This window comes from Lolium perenne, chromosome 1, assembly GCF_019359855.2.
Source record: "Lolium perenne isolate Kyuss_39 chromosome 1, Kyuss_2.0, whole genome shotgun sequence".
NCBI classification, from domain to species: Eukaryota; Viridiplantae; Streptophyta; class Magnoliopsida; order Poales; family Poaceae; genus Lolium; species Lolium perenne.
In genome coordinates, this window is record NC_067244.2 from 111,364,711 (window position 1) to 111,383,794 (window position 19,084).

General features: G+C 39.6%; 1 protein-coding gene across 2 annotated transcripts in view; it reads right to left on the bottom strand.

Moving 5' to 3' along the window:
• Positions 1 to 2,563: 2,563 nt before the first annotated feature.
• LOC127299219 (midasin) overlaps positions 2,564 to 19,084 on the bottom strand; it is a 28,604-nt gene continuing 12,083 nt past the window's right edge. Inside the window, exons 22-66 of one of the 2 annotated variants that reach the window (XM_071829009.1) lie at positions 17,517 to 19,010; positions 17,262 to 17,448; positions 17,110 to 17,175; positions 16,745 to 16,827; positions 16,430 to 16,663; positions 16,104 to 16,239; positions 15,938 to 16,023; positions 15,777 to 15,853; positions 15,460 to 15,601; positions 15,297 to 15,386; positions 14,736 to 14,862; positions 14,116 to 14,270; positions 13,713 to 13,820; positions 13,114 to 13,266; positions 12,799 to 12,978; positions 12,395 to 12,592; positions 12,187 to 12,288; positions 11,888 to 12,109; positions 11,685 to 11,807; positions 11,395 to 11,476; positions 11,197 to 11,324; positions 10,957 to 11,121; positions 10,788 to 10,863; positions 10,413 to 10,525; positions 10,250 to 10,326; positions 10,063 to 10,176; positions 9,830 to 9,898; positions 9,593 to 9,752; positions 9,101 to 9,228; positions 8,922 to 9,019; positions 8,584 to 8,810; positions 8,180 to 8,416; positions 7,953 to 8,079; positions 7,816 to 7,877; positions 7,573 to 7,731; positions 7,110 to 7,328; positions 6,382 to 6,654; positions 6,168 to 6,302; positions 5,845 to 6,051; positions 4,094 to 5,761; positions 3,705 to 3,986; positions 3,327 to 3,506; positions 3,145 to 3,243; positions 2,932 to 3,057; positions 2,564 to 2,841 (exon numbers count right to left, since the gene is read on the bottom strand). In XM_071829009.1, the coding sequence (XP_071685110.1) occupies positions 2,809 to 2,841; positions 2,932 to 3,057; positions 3,145 to 3,243; positions 3,327 to 3,506; positions 3,705 to 3,986; positions 4,094 to 5,761; positions 5,845 to 6,051; positions 6,168 to 6,302; positions 6,382 to 6,654; positions 7,110 to 7,328; positions 7,573 to 7,731; positions 7,816 to 7,877; positions 7,953 to 8,079; positions 8,180 to 8,416; positions 8,584 to 8,810; positions 8,922 to 9,019; positions 9,101 to 9,228; positions 9,593 to 9,752; positions 9,830 to 9,898; positions 10,063 to 10,176; positions 10,250 to 10,326; positions 10,413 to 10,525; positions 10,788 to 10,863; positions 10,957 to 11,121; positions 11,197 to 11,324; positions 11,395 to 11,476; positions 11,685 to 11,807; positions 11,888 to 12,109; positions 12,187 to 12,288; positions 12,395 to 12,592; positions 12,799 to 12,978; positions 13,114 to 13,266; positions 13,713 to 13,820; positions 14,116 to 14,270; positions 14,736 to 14,862; positions 15,297 to 15,386; positions 15,460 to 15,601; positions 15,777 to 15,853; positions 15,938 to 16,023; positions 16,104 to 16,239; positions 16,430 to 16,663; positions 16,745 to 16,827; positions 17,110 to 17,175; positions 17,262 to 17,448; positions 17,517 to 19,010 (9,207 nt within the window). In that variant the 3' untranslated portion in view covers positions 2,564 to 2,808. Of the gene's footprint in view, positions 2,842 to 2,931; positions 3,058 to 3,144; positions 3,244 to 3,326; positions 3,507 to 3,704; positions 3,987 to 4,093; positions 5,765 to 5,844; positions 6,052 to 6,167; positions 6,303 to 6,381; positions 6,655 to 7,109; positions 7,329 to 7,572; positions 7,732 to 7,815; positions 7,878 to 7,952; positions 8,080 to 8,179; positions 8,417 to 8,583; positions 8,811 to 8,921; positions 9,020 to 9,100; positions 9,229 to 9,592; positions 9,753 to 9,829; positions 9,899 to 10,062; positions 10,177 to 10,249; positions 10,327 to 10,412; positions 10,526 to 10,787; positions 10,864 to 10,956; positions 11,122 to 11,196; positions 11,325 to 11,394; positions 11,477 to 11,684; positions 11,808 to 11,887; positions 12,110 to 12,186; positions 12,289 to 12,394; positions 12,593 to 12,798; positions 12,979 to 13,113; positions 13,267 to 13,712; positions 13,821 to 14,115; positions 14,271 to 14,735; positions 14,863 to 15,296; positions 15,387 to 15,459; positions 15,602 to 15,776; positions 16,024 to 16,103; positions 16,240 to 16,429; positions 16,664 to 16,744; positions 16,828 to 17,109; positions 17,176 to 17,261; positions 17,449 to 17,516; positions 19,011 to 19,084 lie in introns of both variants that reach the window. The other variant, XM_051329153.2, reaches the window with a different exon arrangement.

The following is a 19,084-nucleotide window of genomic DNA, read 5'->3' on the forward strand; positions in this document are numbered from 1 at the left end:
GGCACCAGTCCAGGGGCCGGTCGGCGCCGGGCTGGCCGGTGCCACGGCCGGTCTGACCGGGCCTATGGCCGGCTAGGTGTTGAAGGTCCTTTCTTGATTTTTGTCGAAGTGGGGGGTCTCCCTTTACCTTGTTGTTCCATTGATACACCATTATGCCTCTTTGGCTAATACCTGGGAATAAACTTATAGACATGTATTAGACCAAATACTCTAGCAAGGTGTCATTGTTACCAAAATAATAGATAAGGGTAAAATACCCTTACACCATCACCGATCCCCTTTGTCTACTTGGTTGTGATCCAAACTCTATCCGAATTTACACTTGTATGCAATTTTACCTTCATATTCATATTTCCATGATGTTGATCCCCTTCATGTATGAGTCCCTTTATTCTTGGGGAGATATGGAGAAACCCTAGTAATATTATGATGTGAAATAAAGATGGTTTATACCTTTGATCTATGAATGTGTGTTAGTTCTCTTCTTGATGTTATGTGAAGTGCACCACATAATATTTGCCTTATGGACAAGGAGGGAACTACCCTTTGAAGTGTGGTAGAGTGAACGGCGGGAAGTGACATTACCATATGGGCGCTCTAACACATGGATGAGGATGATAAGGAGGGATTCACTAAGCTCATATCGATAACCATGGGGTAAAACCCTTAATATCAATAGTCAATATGTGGCTTGCGTAAGACTAGCTGATGTGGTTAGAGATGCGATGATCGATGGCTTTCTGGGCGCATCTTATTATGGAGCTCTCCCCACACATAGATAGGAGTGGTGGAACCTAGACTCCTTGAGAACCCATCAACCATACCACAAAAACACTCTCTAGATCTTCGTTACATTAGTTTATTTCTTTGTTCTTATTTACTTTAGCTATCAACACAAACAACTTTTATATACTTTATCTTCGAATTAGAATAACTTACAAGTACCCCCTAGATAATAGTAACAAGGGGCATTAAGACCCTAACTAGTAGTTCCTCGTGGTTCGATACTCTTATTTCGGAACTAGCCACAATCGATCTGTGTTCATGCAGTTATCAACAACTGACGAGGGTGCTCCCCGGCAATGCCCACCATGAGGGGCTTAGGGTTGACGGAATCCTGCAGGCTGACATGAGACATCGGGTACCAAAAAAACGGGGAGAGAGATTTACCCAGGTTCGGGGACCTCGATGAGGTAAAACCCTTACTTCCTGCTTGTCCGAATATATCGGGTTGCAATGGGGTAGCCGATAGGCTGTGGTGGTTGTCTCGACGAGAGGCTAAAATTCTAGGGTTCTAGCTCTTGACTTGCGGTGAATCTATGTGTTGAAGTTGTGTCTCGGCAGACCCTCTCCTGGCCTTTATATAGCAGGCCAGGTCCCGAGAGTTCTGTCCGGACTCGACTAGGTTACAAAGAGAACTATTCTAATCTTTCCTTGTATAGCATCTTCTTGCCTTGTTCATCAAGAATCCTTCTTCGGGTAAGTCTTCTTCACTGGAACCGACATATAGGCCCACCTTGGTCATTGGGCAATCTTCATGGGCCCCTGGTTGGGCCGGAGGAGGTAGTCTAATGTTGGTTACCCGAAGGGTAATGCCCACACCAGTAGCCCCCCGAGTGACTGGCCGAAGTAAAGCTTCGGGCAGGGACTAATTTGTCTTCATCCGAATGTTCATAGTTGTTGAAAAGACTTGATCCTTCTTCGTCATTTTGAAGTCGAAGTTGCTTGATATCGGGTGCGCGTCCAGCGCTCCCGATGGGAGTAGCCCCCGAGTCTAGGGACGGATGCTTGCAACCGTGCGTAGACTCAAGTTGTGCCACTCGAAAATTCTGGTGCTGATACATTCTGAATTGCCTTCACCATCCGATATCTTTTTGTATATTGGGTCCTCTAAAATTTCGAATGATAGTACGTAAGGGATAAAAGTAACGTGCCCAGTCTTACTCGATAAATCGAGGCTAGTTAACTGCCGATGGCAAAACAACGTTACTTTACTCAAGATCAAGTCCCCGGTCTCGATCATGGATGTTCTGAAACCTTCGGGTGCATTTTCCTTTGTCTTCGATAATTTTTATCAAGTGCGCGTCCAGCGCTCCCGATGGAGTAGCCCCCGAGTCTAGGGACGGATGCTTGCAACTGTGCGTAGACTCAAATCGAGCAACTCAATGTTGTAGATTCCTTCAAATGCTCCACAAATGAGGAGTCGATACTTTTGATCAACTCAATGTTGTAGATTCCTTCAAATGCTCCACAAATGAGGAGTCGATACTTTTGATGACATCATCAGTGACGTGGCTTCTGCGACGGCTCGAGTGAAAGGACGTGACCTAATGGGTCCACCCTATATCTACGTGGTCAGTTAGGAAATGACTGATCTTGCGCATTGACCGAAGAGTTTCCTCGTTTGTCGTGCGTAGTGGGGGTAATGGGCCGCCAATTTCTCTCCCTTCTTAACACGTCTGCGATTGGATCTTCGTCCACTTCCCCATGATGTGAATTCAATGGCCACGATTCAGGCACCTTCTTGATTGATGGGTAAGGCAAAGTTTTTTCAAAAAGCAGATACACAGAAACAGTGGTATTTCCACATTAAAAAAAGTAGCACCAAAAATATGTAGGTTATTACATGAATTTGTCCCGAAGTGTAAAAACTAAAAAGTAGAACAAGCTAACAAAATGTGGTATATTTAGTACAAAGAACTGGGGATTTGGACCACTATCTGTTCCGAAGTGTAAAACAAGAAAGTACAGCCAGTTTTACAAATCTAGGTTCCCTAGAGCAATTTGACAAGCTGACGTCTCCAAAGATCATTCATTCGCGCTCTGCATCAGCTCAAACCACTGCGCAGCAGAAAACAGCAGAATATTAATAGAGCATCCATTTGCTAACTAGGGAATGGCATGAGCTAAAATGCGTGTTGCTCCACATACCTGTCTAAGCAAATCAGCCAATGTGCGAGGAAGCGCTTCAATGTTCTTCAGCGTAACATAGTAGGGGAACGGAAATGAGTCCATGTATTTTCCCAGGATTACTTCGTCTCCTTTGTAGCACGCTTCCTGCAAAGAAAAATGCAATCAAAATTTGAACAACATGATTTAGATGCCCATGCAAAACTGTGTCAGATGAAGTTTCGAAGAACTCACCAGTATCTCCATAATAGATTCCTCATGACTGTCTAGGAGTACATATGCAATCATTCTCCTTCTGTTTAGAACGTTCCTGATACAGCGCCTTAAATTTTCCTGCTCCCAAGAAATGAACTTCAGCACTAAAACAATAGGGCAATGTTTTAACCTGTAAGGGAATCTGACACAGAAGTTGATACCTTTTCATGGAACTTGCCATCGGATATTACAAGTATGAGTTGCTGAAGTGGGTTTTGCCCGGATGGCGTGCGAGACCTTGCCACAGCCGCATCAAGCATTGTATTCAGATGCATCAAGAGATCAGCAACTGGTTGATCATCAATTTTGTTGTCTTGGTCAAAGGACAGACTAGAGATCATCTGCAGAGAGGGAGTGAGAGATTAGTAATCTTTTATTATTGTTTTGTAAGAGGAAAAGGCTGCAAATTTATTACTTCCTAGACACATCCAAGCCAGTTCACAATACAACTAGGAGGTACAATAAACTAAGTTTCGCCTAGTTCAGAACCGCAGTCTTTCTTTGCTAATCTGTTAATGAAGGCAAAAGAGAAGCCCTACCTTGACTCCAGCTTCTGCATTGAAGATCTGATCAAAATCATGCAACACTTTAACATTCCCTCTTTTCCCGAAACTTGCAACCGCAAACTGCCCAACCTCAAGCTGCGACATGGCCCGGCAAACTGTAACTAATGCTTCAATAGCAACTTTTCCACACTTGCCCTCCGACATGCTTCGTGAGTCATCCACAGCAATAACCACCTGGTAATTCCGTTTATTGGGTTTAGTTCGTCGTAACCATATCTTGTCCCTGCGGAAATGGCTTGCAATATATGGAATAACCTGAAATAAGATGCAATAATGTTCTATCATAAGTGCACATCCTTTAAAGGGGCAAAAAAGGGAGAGCATGTCACTACTATGACAAGGGACAACAAGAATACTGGTACCTTCTTCATGTTTATTCTCTTTCCAGTTCTGTAATCTCCTTGAAGCTTGCTTGCAAGAGTTGGTTCCATGACAAGGCGCAACTGCTCAGCCAGTTCTTGGGACAACTTCATGGTAGACAGTTCATGATTTCTCCAATCCACAATAGTCCTTTCTGTTTCTTCATTAGTGACGTCCAGATCCATCTGAGCAGACATCTCCCTATCACTGATTAGGTCATCCAGTTGAACTATCCTGTCATCTACCGGACGTCGCTTGAATGAGACAACATCTCCAAAAGTGTCATCTGTTTCACCTTGAACCATATCCTGAATGGATGCATCAGTCTGCATATCTGTTACTTCCGATCTGTAAGCACTTTCAGACTTGTTGGCACGTGATTGCGAAGTTTGAAGATGGGGTATTTCAGGGTTATCATCTCCAGGTATCCTCTCATCAGGTAGTTCCACTTTCTGGACATGGGTTTCATCTTCCAAGTTAGATTGCCTGACTTGGAGCTCATCATTGATTTGGTCAGCTGTTGCGTCACCCAGTGCTTGAGAGGTGCTCTGTTCACCCTCTGGTACATAACGAAATTCAGTAGCACTCTCATCATCAACATGATGTTCGGTTTCTGGTTGATGATCCTGGGTATCGGCTGAGACTTTTGCCCGTTCTTTCCAGTCCTCCATTGCGTCTCCAATGCTCCTGAATGGGTTTGTCTGCTTGATGTGTGATGGTGGAGCATCAGTCTGCAGCTCTGGCTTGGAGTTGGACAACAATTTTGAACCTTCACCAGAGTTGGGTATAGAAATTTCCAGAGGCACTTCATTGCTTGAAAAATCAACAGAAGGAGCAACTGTACTGCTCATGTCCATGCTGTTCGCCAAGTTTGCTTCAGACTCTCTGTTAGAGTCTGTTTCCACATGGTCGGGTTGTATACCTTGTGAAGGGTGTGCAAGTGACTCAATTTTGTCCAACTGTTGATTCTCCATGTTATTTGACTCCACATTTCCATCTTCAAGATGATCCCCTTCATTATCGACCACATTATCACCACCATGTGTTTCATCACCATCCTCCATGTCGTCTGAGGCAACTGCAGGCTCGTCTTCTTGCTTCCCCTCTTCTTGGTTGATATCTTCATTGTCGGGAATGTCAGCATCCATGTCATCGGTTTGTTCTGCTTCGTCCATGTTGACATCCTCGGAATCTTTGTTTGGTTCAGAGAGTTCAGGTCCTGTTCGCTCATCATATGCATCAGCTTTGTTCATTACATCATCAGTATTCTCGTCAGTATCCTCACAAGTACTAGGTTCATCCTCCATATTATTATTCTTGCCTTGCTCATTATTATCTGTCTCCATGTTATCTGTCTCCATGGGAGAATCGTCCTTAGCTCGCAGTTCCCTATCATTCTCATCTGTCCCCTTGGCTGATGAACCTGACTCATACTTCTCAGCGGATGTTTTAGAATCATCATCTTCGTCCTTGTCCCAAGATTTCTTGCCAACCAATTCGCTTGCATCACCAGTGTCACCCATCTGCTTATCCAAGTTGTCTTCGTCCTCACTGCCCGAGTCATCGCCTTCATCCTCAGAAACATCAGCTAATTCAGCAGCAAAATCTCCTTCCATTTCAATCGCATTATCATCATCCTTAAGAGTTTGATCTGCCTTACACTGAGTGTCCTGCTAAGCATCAGAAAATGGTTAGCATCCCTAAAACAAAACAAAAACTTGTTAATATTGAATTATTGTTTGAGCACACTAACCATTTCATTGGTGCCCTCAAGTTGTGATATATCATCTATTTTAGAGCTTGCACTCTCTTGACCTTCACCCTCACCCATGCCAGTTCCAGTTACTGTTGCGTCATTTTGTCCGTCTGAAGAATCTTCAGCTGTATCTTCGGTGCAACCAAACCCCTCCGCACATAGATAAATTAAAAGGTCCCCAAGTGCATGAGTCATTTCAGATGTCTGAAGCAATTCAGAAAATATAGCAATTGAGATGAAGGAAAGAAACCATAAATAATTATAACCAAAGAAGGAAAAAGGACAAGTAAAAAACTTGATTAAACCAAGACAACCCTTACTCTTCTATGAGCTTCCAGAAGTTCAGAAAGTATGCCTTCAGCTGATGACATGATCACACCCAGCAAAACATGAAGATGCATTAACTGCACCTCTGTTGTAGAACGCATCTCAGGTTTATAGTCTACTAGCTTCCTCTGTTGGATAATTATAACAAGGATGAGATGGCGAAGCAAAAAAAAAAAATCCACAGGTAACAAAGGTAACGGAACATACCACTAAAACAGAAAGTTTTTCACCAGCATCACGGACATGGTCCATTTGAAGATTCATGACATATGAATGCAAAATATCTTTCCAGGAAGTAATATTTCCTTCTAGTGATGATTCTTTAGTTCCATCAGTGGATACCCCAAGACCAGTGAGCTGTTCTACAACACTGAGAGCTAACGTGAAAGTTTCCTTAAAAGCTTCAGTATATGATTCTTCAGGCTTTTGTTCGTCAGAGAACACAGCTTCTCTAGAGAAACTCGCTGCTGCTATCTTCCCCTGCAACATTAACGCGAGCTTAAGAACAAAACATCCATACAGCACAAAAGAAATGTCGGGTTACATCAAAATTCTCAAACATGGTGTCAAAATGAAGAGAGGAAGTAGAAATAACTATATCCCAGACAAGAGCAAGATATGAGTCCATGTACGGTCACGGCAGAACCAGATAAATATTCTTCCTGATAAACATTTCTATGGTATAAAGAATAATAGGGATGGCTATGGTAAAACAAGGTGTAATTAAGTGCATAATATAGGAAGAACTCTACTGGTCCCCCCGACAAAACAGGGCAACTCAAAATGTTAGAAAACTCTCGGTAAACTTTCTGTGGGACATATTACATCCCAAGCATATTAAAGGAAATCGATGATATTAAAGCAATATCGTCAGAGCTACCGAAACATCAAGCATCCCAACAATAATCAGCATTCATATAGATATTAATACAAACCTTGTCCAGTAACTCTTCAAAGCGAGAGAGTATAACTTTCTTCACAGATCTCATCGAAACATCTTGGCGGCATAAGACCTGCATATCCTCTCTAAATGTGTTGATAAGCTGGACATTCGCAGCAACAAGTTGCTCCATCTCTACTGTAGCAACAGGCATATTTTTATGGGCACCGGCAAGGATATTGTTGGATCGAAGTAGGAATTTGTCTAATAGATCCTACAAAAATAGAACAGAGTTATTATGCGCATACCAATGAAATTAACTGAGGTATAGTTCTCGTAAAATGTTTTAACTAAGTTACTGGACCAAAAGTATTTGAGTCCTGCAATGAAACAGAGCTTAAAACTCTCAGATGACAATCGAAAGGAAGCCGCTTTTTAACCCTAGTTTTTCAGCTACAAGCTCGCACAATTAAGCTATACACAAGCCACAAGCGTCAAAAGAAACAAAGAAACTTTACCTTGGATGCTGAAAATCTTGTAATAAACTTCTCAAAAAGAAAAGACATCTCAGCAATTTCTACTTCAAAGCTGTCACAAGCGGCATGATGACAACCTTTGAAGGTTCTGAGCAACAAGTTGGTATCCGTAACCATAGCTAGCATACTGTCAAAAAATTGCTACAGCAAAGGTGAAAAAAGACATGTTAAATTAAAACCCATATATTTCATAGTAGTTCAAAACTTCAGCGGTGGATACCATACCTTTTGCTGCCACATGGAAATTACCAGTACATTTTGGCATGATGATAGAGATTCACTCTTCCCTATAAAAGGATAAGTCATAAGTTCCGCTTACTAAATCTAGAACAGGAAAAGAAAAGGCAGAGATTTACATGTACCTCCTGAACCTAACAAGAAGATCATATGTCGGAACTGGTTCAGCTGCTCAAATAGATCATAAGCAACATGTCTTTGTTCACATAGCATGGTCAATAAATGGTTCATAAAGGATGTAGCCCTATTAACCTGCAAATTGCTCAAGCTGTCAGACCATAAATTTGATACATGCATGCTATGGTGTGAAAACACCAAAACCGAAAGAACAGCAAAAAGTAGAGTAACTGACCTCCTCTAAACCTAGATCTTTGTTAAATTTCAAGGATATTTGTCGAAGTTGCTGCACCGTTGACAAGCATCTGAAGTACTGCTGATTTGCAAGCTTCCAATTATTTGTGCCCAATATTGCAGAATGAATGCTAACATCTTCACATGTTTTCTGTGTGGTCACTTGTTGGAGCAAATGTGTTACGTTATATGACTGCTCCAAAAACAATGGGCTTGGTGCATCCAACTCGTTTCCCCACTGGAAGTAACATCAAGTTGTAGGAGTCAATTTTTATAGACAAAATAAACAAGGGATACCACTTACAAACATCATTTTCTGTTATATATTTTCAGGGCATTCAACAGTCAAACAAACCGTAGGGGAAGTAAAAAAAAAAAAAATCAGTTTTTTACAATTAACAGTACCTCATGACCCATTGGCCTGTGCTTTGAGAGTCCACATTCCTCGAGTGTCTTGAACAAACTGGATAAAGCGGTTTTCTTCTGGTTCTTTTTACCATGCTTCAGTATAGAACCAAAATCAGCCGCATTGCAAATTCTCTCAAGTGCATACCAGAAGAATTTCAATCTGTCGTTGAGATCAGTTTCATCTTGTTGGTGGTTCATATTGTGCACAACGGCATACACAGATTCTGTCAGCAAAAAGGACAAAATTCACAATCCCACAGACTATTAGGAAAAATGAAGAGACAAAGCGCATGCGGGAAAAAAAACAAGTTGTCACAGAGGAGGGTGGGTCAAACCTTTCACGTTAAGAACTGTAGCAGCGGTATCGTTTGCATTCAATAAAGTTTGCAATGACACAGAAGCATGACTTTTCCACTTGCTATACCACAAAAACCTGGAAGAAAGATGAAACCTAAGGAGATGCAATGGGTGCAAATTAATAAAATATTTACATATATGGTCTTTATGGAACAACCTTTCTCTAAGTTTCTCTGTGTCAACAGGAAACTGTGATTCTGGTATCTCAGGATCAAGCCAAGTTGGGACTTTTCTTGATGTAGCCTCTTCATTCAGTAGGGCAATGAAAGGTTTTTGCAAAATATCCTACAAAAAAAGAAATAGACCAATAGATATAATTTTTTAAAAATGTTGGTGAAGATAAGCATAAATATCATAGCACTAAAACGATAGCAGATTAGAGACCCTATTGTTAGTGAAGAGAAAAGGTTATTTTCTAGTAACATGCTTCCTTCTGATAGCAAGAAGATTAGAGAAGTGCACATGATTTGCAGGTTGCATCTGTAATTCCGAAGTAGAAAAGACTAAGTACAGTAGTTCAGCGACAGTGTTGTTTTAATATCCAAAAAAGGTTGCAGAAGCCCCCTTAGCAGGTAACTAGAATAACCTTAGCTCCCAGTAAACTAATTCATTGGAGAAATAACAATAATAAGCAATTAGTAGTACATACATTGAACCGTTGCAGAAGTTTAAATATTTTGTGCCTTGTCCTCTTGAAATTATCAATTGAAGCAAGAGTGTATGGATCTTGCTCCCATCGATAAAGCTTGACCTGATCTTTCAACTCCTTTTCAATTGATTCTTTACCAGCCTCGATTTGCCGACAAACACTAAGTAGCAAAAAAATTATATTCTAACCAGCCATTAAGAAATGAGCTAGGAATGACTTCATGTGACAAGAACTTACAGTGACAAAAACTGCATGTAGTAACCAAATACGTTGTACAGAATGTTCTGGATTTTCTTCACAGGAGTACTGCCAAGAGAGAGAAAATATTAGAAATAAATGTACATTTGCAGAATTAAGGGACCAGTTTTCAACACACGTCAGAGATGCAAAAAAAGAAAAAACAATAGTAACTTCTATAAGCAAAGATGAAGTCACCAATTGTAACATACACGGAAAGCTCTTAACCTCACCTTAAATAAACACCCACACTAGCACCATCAGAAAATTCACCATGGAATGCAAGGAGGAGATGCAAGCGTGTCTTGAATTCTCCAACATTTGACGTTTGAACAAACTCCTCGACGCTGCATTTTGGATCAGACTAACATAAGAAAATATATACACAGGCAATAGCACAGAACAACTGCAGATGCATACCTCTTGATTATAGATGAATCGTCATTCCTTGGAATGTCACAAGACTGAGAAAGCAAGGCTCGTAACGGAAACCATAGCTGCAATGGTCCGAGAATATATTATGCTGGCCGAAATTCAAACTTATAATAAACTATAATGGGATGCATATTAATTACAAACTCACCTTTGCAGCATTAATTTCATATTTTCCCTGGACATCTTCAAGCAGTATAGGCCAAGATTCTAACTCAAGCCTTTGCATTGAAGATAGAAGCATAAATATTGGTGGAAGATTATCTGTGGGGGAAATGAAATTAGAGCAACCAAATAGGGTCGTTTTATGAACTGTGAGATGCTGGAAATGTCACAACCGTAAATACAAAGCCAACTATGCTAGAACAGACGCTAAATCTTGAATCAGGCAAGCACTAGTAAATAATTAGTTCCTACATTTCAGATTATAAAATTTTACCACCTGAACACAAAGAAGGGAAACATATAATACAAATATTACACATTCATCTTCCTACTGTACAAGTTGTTGAAGATTCAGCCTTACCTTTTAGAAAGAACTTGGAGTCGTTTTCCTGCAATGTTTGAGCTTTCCCAGCCAACAGTTGCAATCCAAGCAAGGCCTTCAATAATAAGGTGACAGTAAGACAGGACAGATTAGTATTTAGCAGAAAATTAGTAGTAATATTATACGACCAATTTATTGGATACCAGACCTTTGAAACTGGAGTGCTCAGGGGCAATGCCAGAAGGGAAGCAATTATCTCCAATATTTTCAGTAGGCCTGGATGATCAGGCCACTCATCTAGAAAGGACCTAATATTCTCTTGAAGTGCAGTTAGTGGCTCAACCATTTTGAACAGCACAGGAGGATTTGGGTCCTGCAAATAAGCAAGTAATAAACTATATAAGAAGGAACAGCTGGGTATCAAGGTACAACTTGCACGACCCGATACCTTGTAAGCATTATAACTATTGCTGTCAAGAGCGGCTGCACAAGTTCGTGGATATTCCAGACAAACACGAAGTAAATGCTCAGGCATGAGCTTCTCATCAAGTTTTGAAGACGTCAATTCAGGCAGGCCTGGAAATAATATCACAAATAAGCCAAGTCGAGCATTTACCACTTCTGGAATCATAGACCATGTACATACCTTTCAGTATTCTTGCACCAAAATCGTAGGAGTCTACGAAAGACTGAAGTTTCTGCTGATCACTTATTTGGAATTTTTCAGGCTGGAATAGATTCACCAAGAAAATGAAATTAGCTATGAAGAATGTACACGGTTATCCCATAATAGTTCCTTATTTATTCTCTTTGTTGGTATCACTTAACACAATGAACGAACATCAAGAAAATTATTATCAACTCCATCCCCATGAACAACAAAATACGCATTCCGAAGCTACAAGAAAATGCATCTTTTTCTCATGTTGCCCTTACCTTTTCAATAAGGTCAGGGGATCCAAACAATTGGTTATGTGTGAATATAATACATTTCAAAGCAGACTCTGGAACAAGATCCCATTTGTCTTCAACAAAACCATCATCCATGTCACTTCTCTCCTGGAGACAAAAAAGATTATCAAATAAAATATAAATTAAAATATAATCTTTCTTAAGGAATACAAAATATAGGGGAATACCATAATTTTGAAAAACTCAAGCTCTAATTTTTCTTCATTATCTAGACCAGCATCAGAGTCCATATCTGAAAGTGAAGGCACATCTCCTTTAAAAATGTCCTCTATATCAATGATACGGGACCTGAACTTGTAATATTGAGAATCATCAATTTCCCTAGCCTTCACACTAGACTTCATATCGATCCACATGCTTTTAAAATAGTCGAAGATCTCCTTCAAAGACTGGAAAGAGAAACTGGTAAGAGACCACACATTCTCTCCATTTGAGATTCATTAACAATGACGATAGGAGTACATACCAGATAAGAAGTTTTATCCATGATAAGGGAATGACAGACACGGTACGTTGTCCGTACTAAAGAAACATGATGAAATGATACTAGCATCTGAGAATGGGATCTCTGCAATCAATACAGAAGACTTTAACTAAAAGCTGCATTTTCCAAATTTTCATGATATACAGAGGCATAAAATTGAATACGATAGAAGACAATACGATTCACTAACCACTTTGTCTGCAACTTCACCAACTTTTAACTGACTTGACGCACGAGATAACTTCTCCATTATGTGTACATCAGCAAACTCACTGTATTGAGTTTCCAACTGATCACCCATTGAATAATTTGTTAAATCTGGAATGCCCACTAAGGCCATTCCAGCAACAGATCCATAGGGAAACTGCATAAAGGCAAAAACTGCACCCTGCAGCACAGAAATTGTTTGCAGTACCACCATCAGCATCATGTGTCTATTCGCTTAATGTTAGCAGATGACAGCTACTGATTGGTTAAGTGGACTAAATTGACTATATAAAGTGCGATGTAGAGTATAAATATTCTAAAAGACTATTAGTAGACAGCCATGAAGAAGCCTGCATATTTCAACTACAGCTCCAGACATTTACATACCAGAACCCTTTCGATATCATCTTCTTTGACCTTCTTCAAATATTCTCTCTCAAGTGAACCAGATAGAGCAATTGCCAAGCCAAGTTTCATTTCGTATACCGCGACTTGCACTGGTTGAATCAAATCAACATATTCCCCATACTCTTCTGTTAGCCTCTTGATAAAGTTTCCTGATGTTATCTGTCATAGAATGATTGCAAGACCAGTTGATTTTAACTGCAGTTACTGAAGAGTGAAAAGAGAGGAACAAAACATAGCCCCAAGGCCAATACCCTATAGACAGAAGACATTGAAATCAGTCCCAACAAATCTCACCTGCCAATTGAAGATTCTATCAAACTCCAATTGCCCAGCTTCTTTGCAGTCTAAATGAAATAATAGATCCTTGCAGTCAGACAGCCGTTCCTCAAACTCAGAGCACGCTGCAATCAAACTCTTGTGCTTAGACTGTTGAGGCCGAAATACAACCTGCAGAATAGTGTACAAGGATAAGTACAACTGTTTTCCATTCCACTGCGTGTATGGATAGATCACATCAATAAAATAAGTATAGATATAATGCCAGATTGCATATTCATATTGAGGTCTGGCCAGCTTCCATCTTGCAGAATATGGCAATCGGTCTGACTTGTAGCATCACCAAATCACTACCATGGCAGAGAAAGCACCAGGGCAAGCAAACCGCAGAGAGAAACATGCATTACACATTTTAATAGAGAAGACTGGACATTTATATAGCTGAATTCACATCATCCAGTCCACGACAACAAAAGGGATTAAAAAGTGGAAATAACACTAGCAGCTAGGTAGAATCGGCAGATTTCGTAGATACCACAGGATTAATAAGTATGGAACAGCCAGAACTTAGAATTGAACAGTAAACACTGGATGCCATGCAATTATCAGAACAGAACCTTTGCCCCGATGTTCTTCTCTTTAGTTTTCAGCTCTTGTATTAACTGTTGAGCATGACAATCTTCTACTGAGCTTGAGCCAGCCAATTCTTCACATTCACGGCGTACCTTTTAGAAAAACAGATGCCATAAATTATATAGACATTTTGTTGACAAAAGGACTCTCACTCAACCACTATGTAGGAATATACTTTTAGAACATATAAACAATCAAAACAGTTTCACCATTAACAATATAGTAGGATCTTCTACGAATAAATGAAACAACATAAAAAAAATGATTGTATGAACTCAACGACTATGGTGAATCCATGTTCTAAACAAAAAGCTTATTATCGCACAAAACAGCCTATTCAGGGCACACATTTCAAGCTATGCGCCAAATAAACAAAAGAGTTTTTACCTGTCCCTTGAGATCAAGGAACGAAATCTTTTCCAGAATCTGAGAATGCATAAAAGCAGATATGAATGTAGGATCTGGATTGTATGAGCTCAACAATAACTGGAACCGCAACTGGCCAATATACACCCAAGCAGCCCCGAGATGCAATAAAGAGTCTGTAAGACACAAAAGATATTTACAAACAAAAGGTCAGCATCTGCTCAAATGAATAGAACATTCAAACCAACAAAGAGAGCAGAAGTCAAAGTCATGTAGTAAACCGTTCCCAGTGCAATTACATATTATGGAAAAAAGCGCTAGAAAGGACTCAAAAACTGTAGTTCGTGCTGATGTTACCTGTACCTAACTGTTCTCAGTAGTCAATCTGTATATCTCGTGTTACACAAGCTATGATCTAGAGTTCTATAGAATTGAACCAATAAACGACGTTGGACATACAGTAAACCAACCAGAAAGCAGCACGTAATTGAGCTATCAAATTAAAATTCATATAGTTTCCATCAAACATATATAAATCCATACATCATACCAAGAAGTTCAGATAATGGTTGAGCTGAACTAGTAAAATTACAGATGCGACAAATAATTCATTGACTACTAAAGATCCAAAATGAACGTACCATGTGAGTGCAATGAGTACAACTCCAGAAGAATTGACCCTACGAGTTTATCTGGCCCTGAGAGTGAAGCCAGTACTCCATGACTTGAAGAAGATAGTAGTGCACAAGCAGTTTGCAGACCTTGCTCCTGTTATGAAGCAACGTATGCATGAACATAAAAAAGCACCAGAAAAGGCTAAAAGGAAAAGCGACAAATATTTGTAAGAACAAAACCTTGCAAAGATGACACATATTTGGACTGAGGTAGTTTTATATTCGTCAGGTTTATATGGAAAACAACTAATCAGAATCAACGGTTCATGTTCCAAGTCATGATGCAATTGTAGAATTCAAAGTAGTGTATCCACAAATTTCCTGAACAGAAACTAAGTTTCAACAGAAGCTTAAAATCTAAACCATCAAAATTATTCCAACATACACTGCAGTTTATGAATTATAGAAAATGAATGGTTGCGTGTCAGCTAAAATTGTGGATTGAATTACAAAATTGTGAAGGAAATGAAACTTCCAATGGTACATGAGACTAAACAACATAACTATGATCATAACGTCAAAACAAACCTCTAGACAATGTGCCGACTTTTCAAAGAGGATGTACTCTAGCTGCTTATACTCTTCTGGCTTGAAATGCTTCTTATGGACAAATATGATCTGCAGCAGATTATCAGCAACACAAAACTGAAGAGGGTGGCTGGACACAGAACACAGATAGATAGACCATTACCTGTTTAAAGAGTGAATCAGCAGAGGAATAAAGACTGCTAACTAAGTTTCCCGCATCAGAGACACCTTCCCAAAGGTTTCTAGATGACATTCTAAGCATCAAGCAGTTCTTCTGATAATCCATCACACATAAATCATCTTGGCTGCAGACACAGACAACATTAGAATATAGACATCTCTTAAGACCCAAATATCAGCATAATTACTTCCCAGCACTAACGCATGCATGAGAAACAGGGCACAAGCACCACGGACTAAATTACTTCTAGCACAAGAAAAAAGAAAGGAGATAAGGTATAAAAGAAAATAGCATCGTACATAATAGTATGGATGGCATCCATTTTTGTCAGGTGTGCTAGATCACAGGTTTCATCATGTGTAATAGGGAGCAGTGCCTGAAAATGAATCAAATCAGTAGAACAATCATGGTTGTATAATAAAATGTTTTTGAAGTTATATGTCAAGTCAAGGAGAAAAACCTTTGGACTTCCAGAGCAGTAAGTCCACAAAGACGTGTGATAGTTGTACCACATTTCAAGAAGTGAACTAGTAACTTTTACATGGACTGCACAACATAGCTTTAAGTTATAACAAAAATAACCACAACTGTGACGAACTATGTCCAAAGTACAGATATTGTTTTACCATTATCAACTGTGGCCCAGGCATTATAAATCCAACAAAAAATCTGATGTTGAGCAAAGTCCAAAGGAGACCTTGACGATAACTCCAACGAATAGTCCATAGCATACTTAAGAAGGGCTTCTGAGTTCGCAATGATCTGTAGAGTGAAAGAAAAAATATTACATATGTTTCTGCATAATATTACATATGTTTCTGCATCCTACTGATTCTTCCCATAAAGTACTCAGTTTCCATGAAAAAAATGGAAAATAAGCACAAATTGATTTCACAAGTCAACCATGTTATACTCCAAATCATCCAAAAGTTGGTGCGGGGGAGAGAGAGACCTGATGAATTTCAGAACAATCTAGTTGTGTGCACTTGGATAGGCATTGAAGTAAAGCAGTATCCAAGTTCAAGCTCTTCAAGTTGAGCAAAGGAAGACTCGCTAACCAACCACTGAAACCATTAGTTTTACATATACTGGATGAGACTGAGCAACAGATTTTTGTTTCAGAAGTTGAAGTCTTTGACAATAATCCAAGATTGTTCCTTTCAAAGTCAACCTTTTCAACGAGCATCTATATCAAGAAAATGCAGTCAGACAAAAAATATATATGACAAAATCCATCTTGAGAAAATGACAACAAACAAAATAAAACCTTGTGAATTTCATCCATCCGGGCCACAGCTTCACAGTCCTCTTCCTTAGAATCAGTTGCAGCGTGAAAAGCGATACCAAGACCTTGACATAAAGACGATAGAATCATTAAAAAAGCAATCCATTTATGGATCAAAGTGCTTCGATCTTGAAATAATCAAAAATGTAAGTTAAGCAAAATAGACTTTGTTTTTTGAACAAAATTGTGCTTCAGTACATCCTAAAAGAGCAAAATGCAGAACAATAGTATAGGATAAGACTGGATTGCCTCTGAACATAAAATTATGAAAGAGGAAATCGTCCTTTTATATTCTATATGAAAAAGTACGAGCCTCAAAAAGATCTCTTCAAATAATGTATGGGTACCTTCCAATGCAAGGCGTCTAAGATCCTGATTGGCTGACACCATGGCATCAATTGTTTGTTCTTTATCTGCAAGCAACAAAAGGTAATAAAATTTGGATGGTGCCTACATAAGCATGGGTGATGTTTTAGCTGCCAAGTCTGCGGTATAATACCATCAAGATGTTTCTTTGAAAGATTCTTCCTTGGCCAAACAACTGCAAAAAATGCTACAATTTCTCGAATTTTATAGAAGACGCTGCCAGATGATGGTACAAGAGGATGACCACCATGTACCCACAAAGTTGGTTTGCTATATTGTAAATTGAAATCTTGCACATTGTTTAGATTGACGCTTTCCATCTGTATGATTGTATTGTCAGTTTGCAGTCAGTTAGTAGTATCACTAGGAAAATATAAGGATAACTTACCAAAAAGACACCAACTTCTATTGGCAGTATTGGTTGTAGCTTAAGTATTTCTGTCCTCAAAAGATTCCAAACAACTGGTAGGCCCTCAAATTGAGATGAAACTATCATCTTCCATATTGACTTGTGATAATCCAGGAGACGGGTGTATATCTGCTGCACCTTCCGGGATTTCACAATCATTTTGAGTACCTCGTCCTCCAAGCATTTGAGGGACTTCAATGCCGGCAATAGAGTGGCTTTTAGAACACCATAATCAGGAAAAGTTGTCTCAGATTGCCATTGCTGTAATGTAAGCCACAGCAAGCTCAAACCATTCAGAGCGCTACGAAGCCGTTTTTGGCAAGCTTTAAGTGTGTCACAACCTGACATATCTAACAATTTCATCGACAGCAACGGAATAGGATGAGCAACGACATCAACCTTGTGATAAGCAATAATTTCTCTGTAGCATTCAAGGATGCTCTGCCAAATAGGATGCTCACTTAATTGCTTATGAATATTAGCAAAGTCTCCAAAGAAGCTGCAGTACGGCTGGAGCAGGCAATCATACCACTTAAACCATATGCCATACAATTCAAGATCGCTTTCCGTAGATTGCTCTATTACCCAGTTTGCAGCTATGAAAAGCATCTGATCAGCTAATTCTAAATTGAATACCCCAGCTACAGAAGTCTTAACAAAATGTTGAATGGGCAAAGTTGGAAATTGCAGTGCAGATAAGCTTGAGGCAGGAAGAACAGATGGGTGGATATTACTAATCGGTCCCAGTAACGATGAACTACCTTCAAAGTTGCTTATTTGATAAGCAGCATATTTGGCACCGAATGATTGTAAATACATGCAATTTCTTTGAACACATGATTCTTTTGAGTACCAAATGAAGTCCCTTAGTTTGTGTTCAATCGGCCAACCACCAGGCAAGGACAATGAAAACCCATAATGCGAACCAGCTGAACCATTAAAATTAGTCAAAAACCTTAATATTCCCTCCTTTACAACATCAGATCCATTAACTTGACCCAACGACGGTAGGTAAGTGTGTTCCCAACTTAGATGAAGGCTCCAAAGGAGCTGGTTTCCTTTAATAAGAAGTTGTTGGAACAGTTGAACCCATCGTGTGATCTCGAGAAGGGTGATACTTATACCAAGACGTAAGCCAGCAGCTTTTGCATATAAGTGTGCTTCAGTCATTGACGAAATCAATTCCATTCTTGGTATACCACAAGAAATTAAAAACCTTATCACGTCCTTCCTCTCACTATCCGCAGGGACATAGGGGCATCTATCCAAGCACAAACTTTGCTCCATCAGAAAGATCTCCACTCCTCTGTTTCGCATGGCTCTTGAAACTTCACCATACTTTGCATTAACTGTCAGAAACATCCGGAACTTAGGATGGGCCTCGAGAACTACAGGATTCCCATCTACAAGACCACATTCATTGACTACAATGGACCTTTCTTTCTCAACCAAAGAATTTATCCTATCAAGCACCTGACAGATCAAAGGAAATCAAATAGAAAAATCAGCAAAACCAAATTGTAAGATAAATATCAAAGTACAAGAGA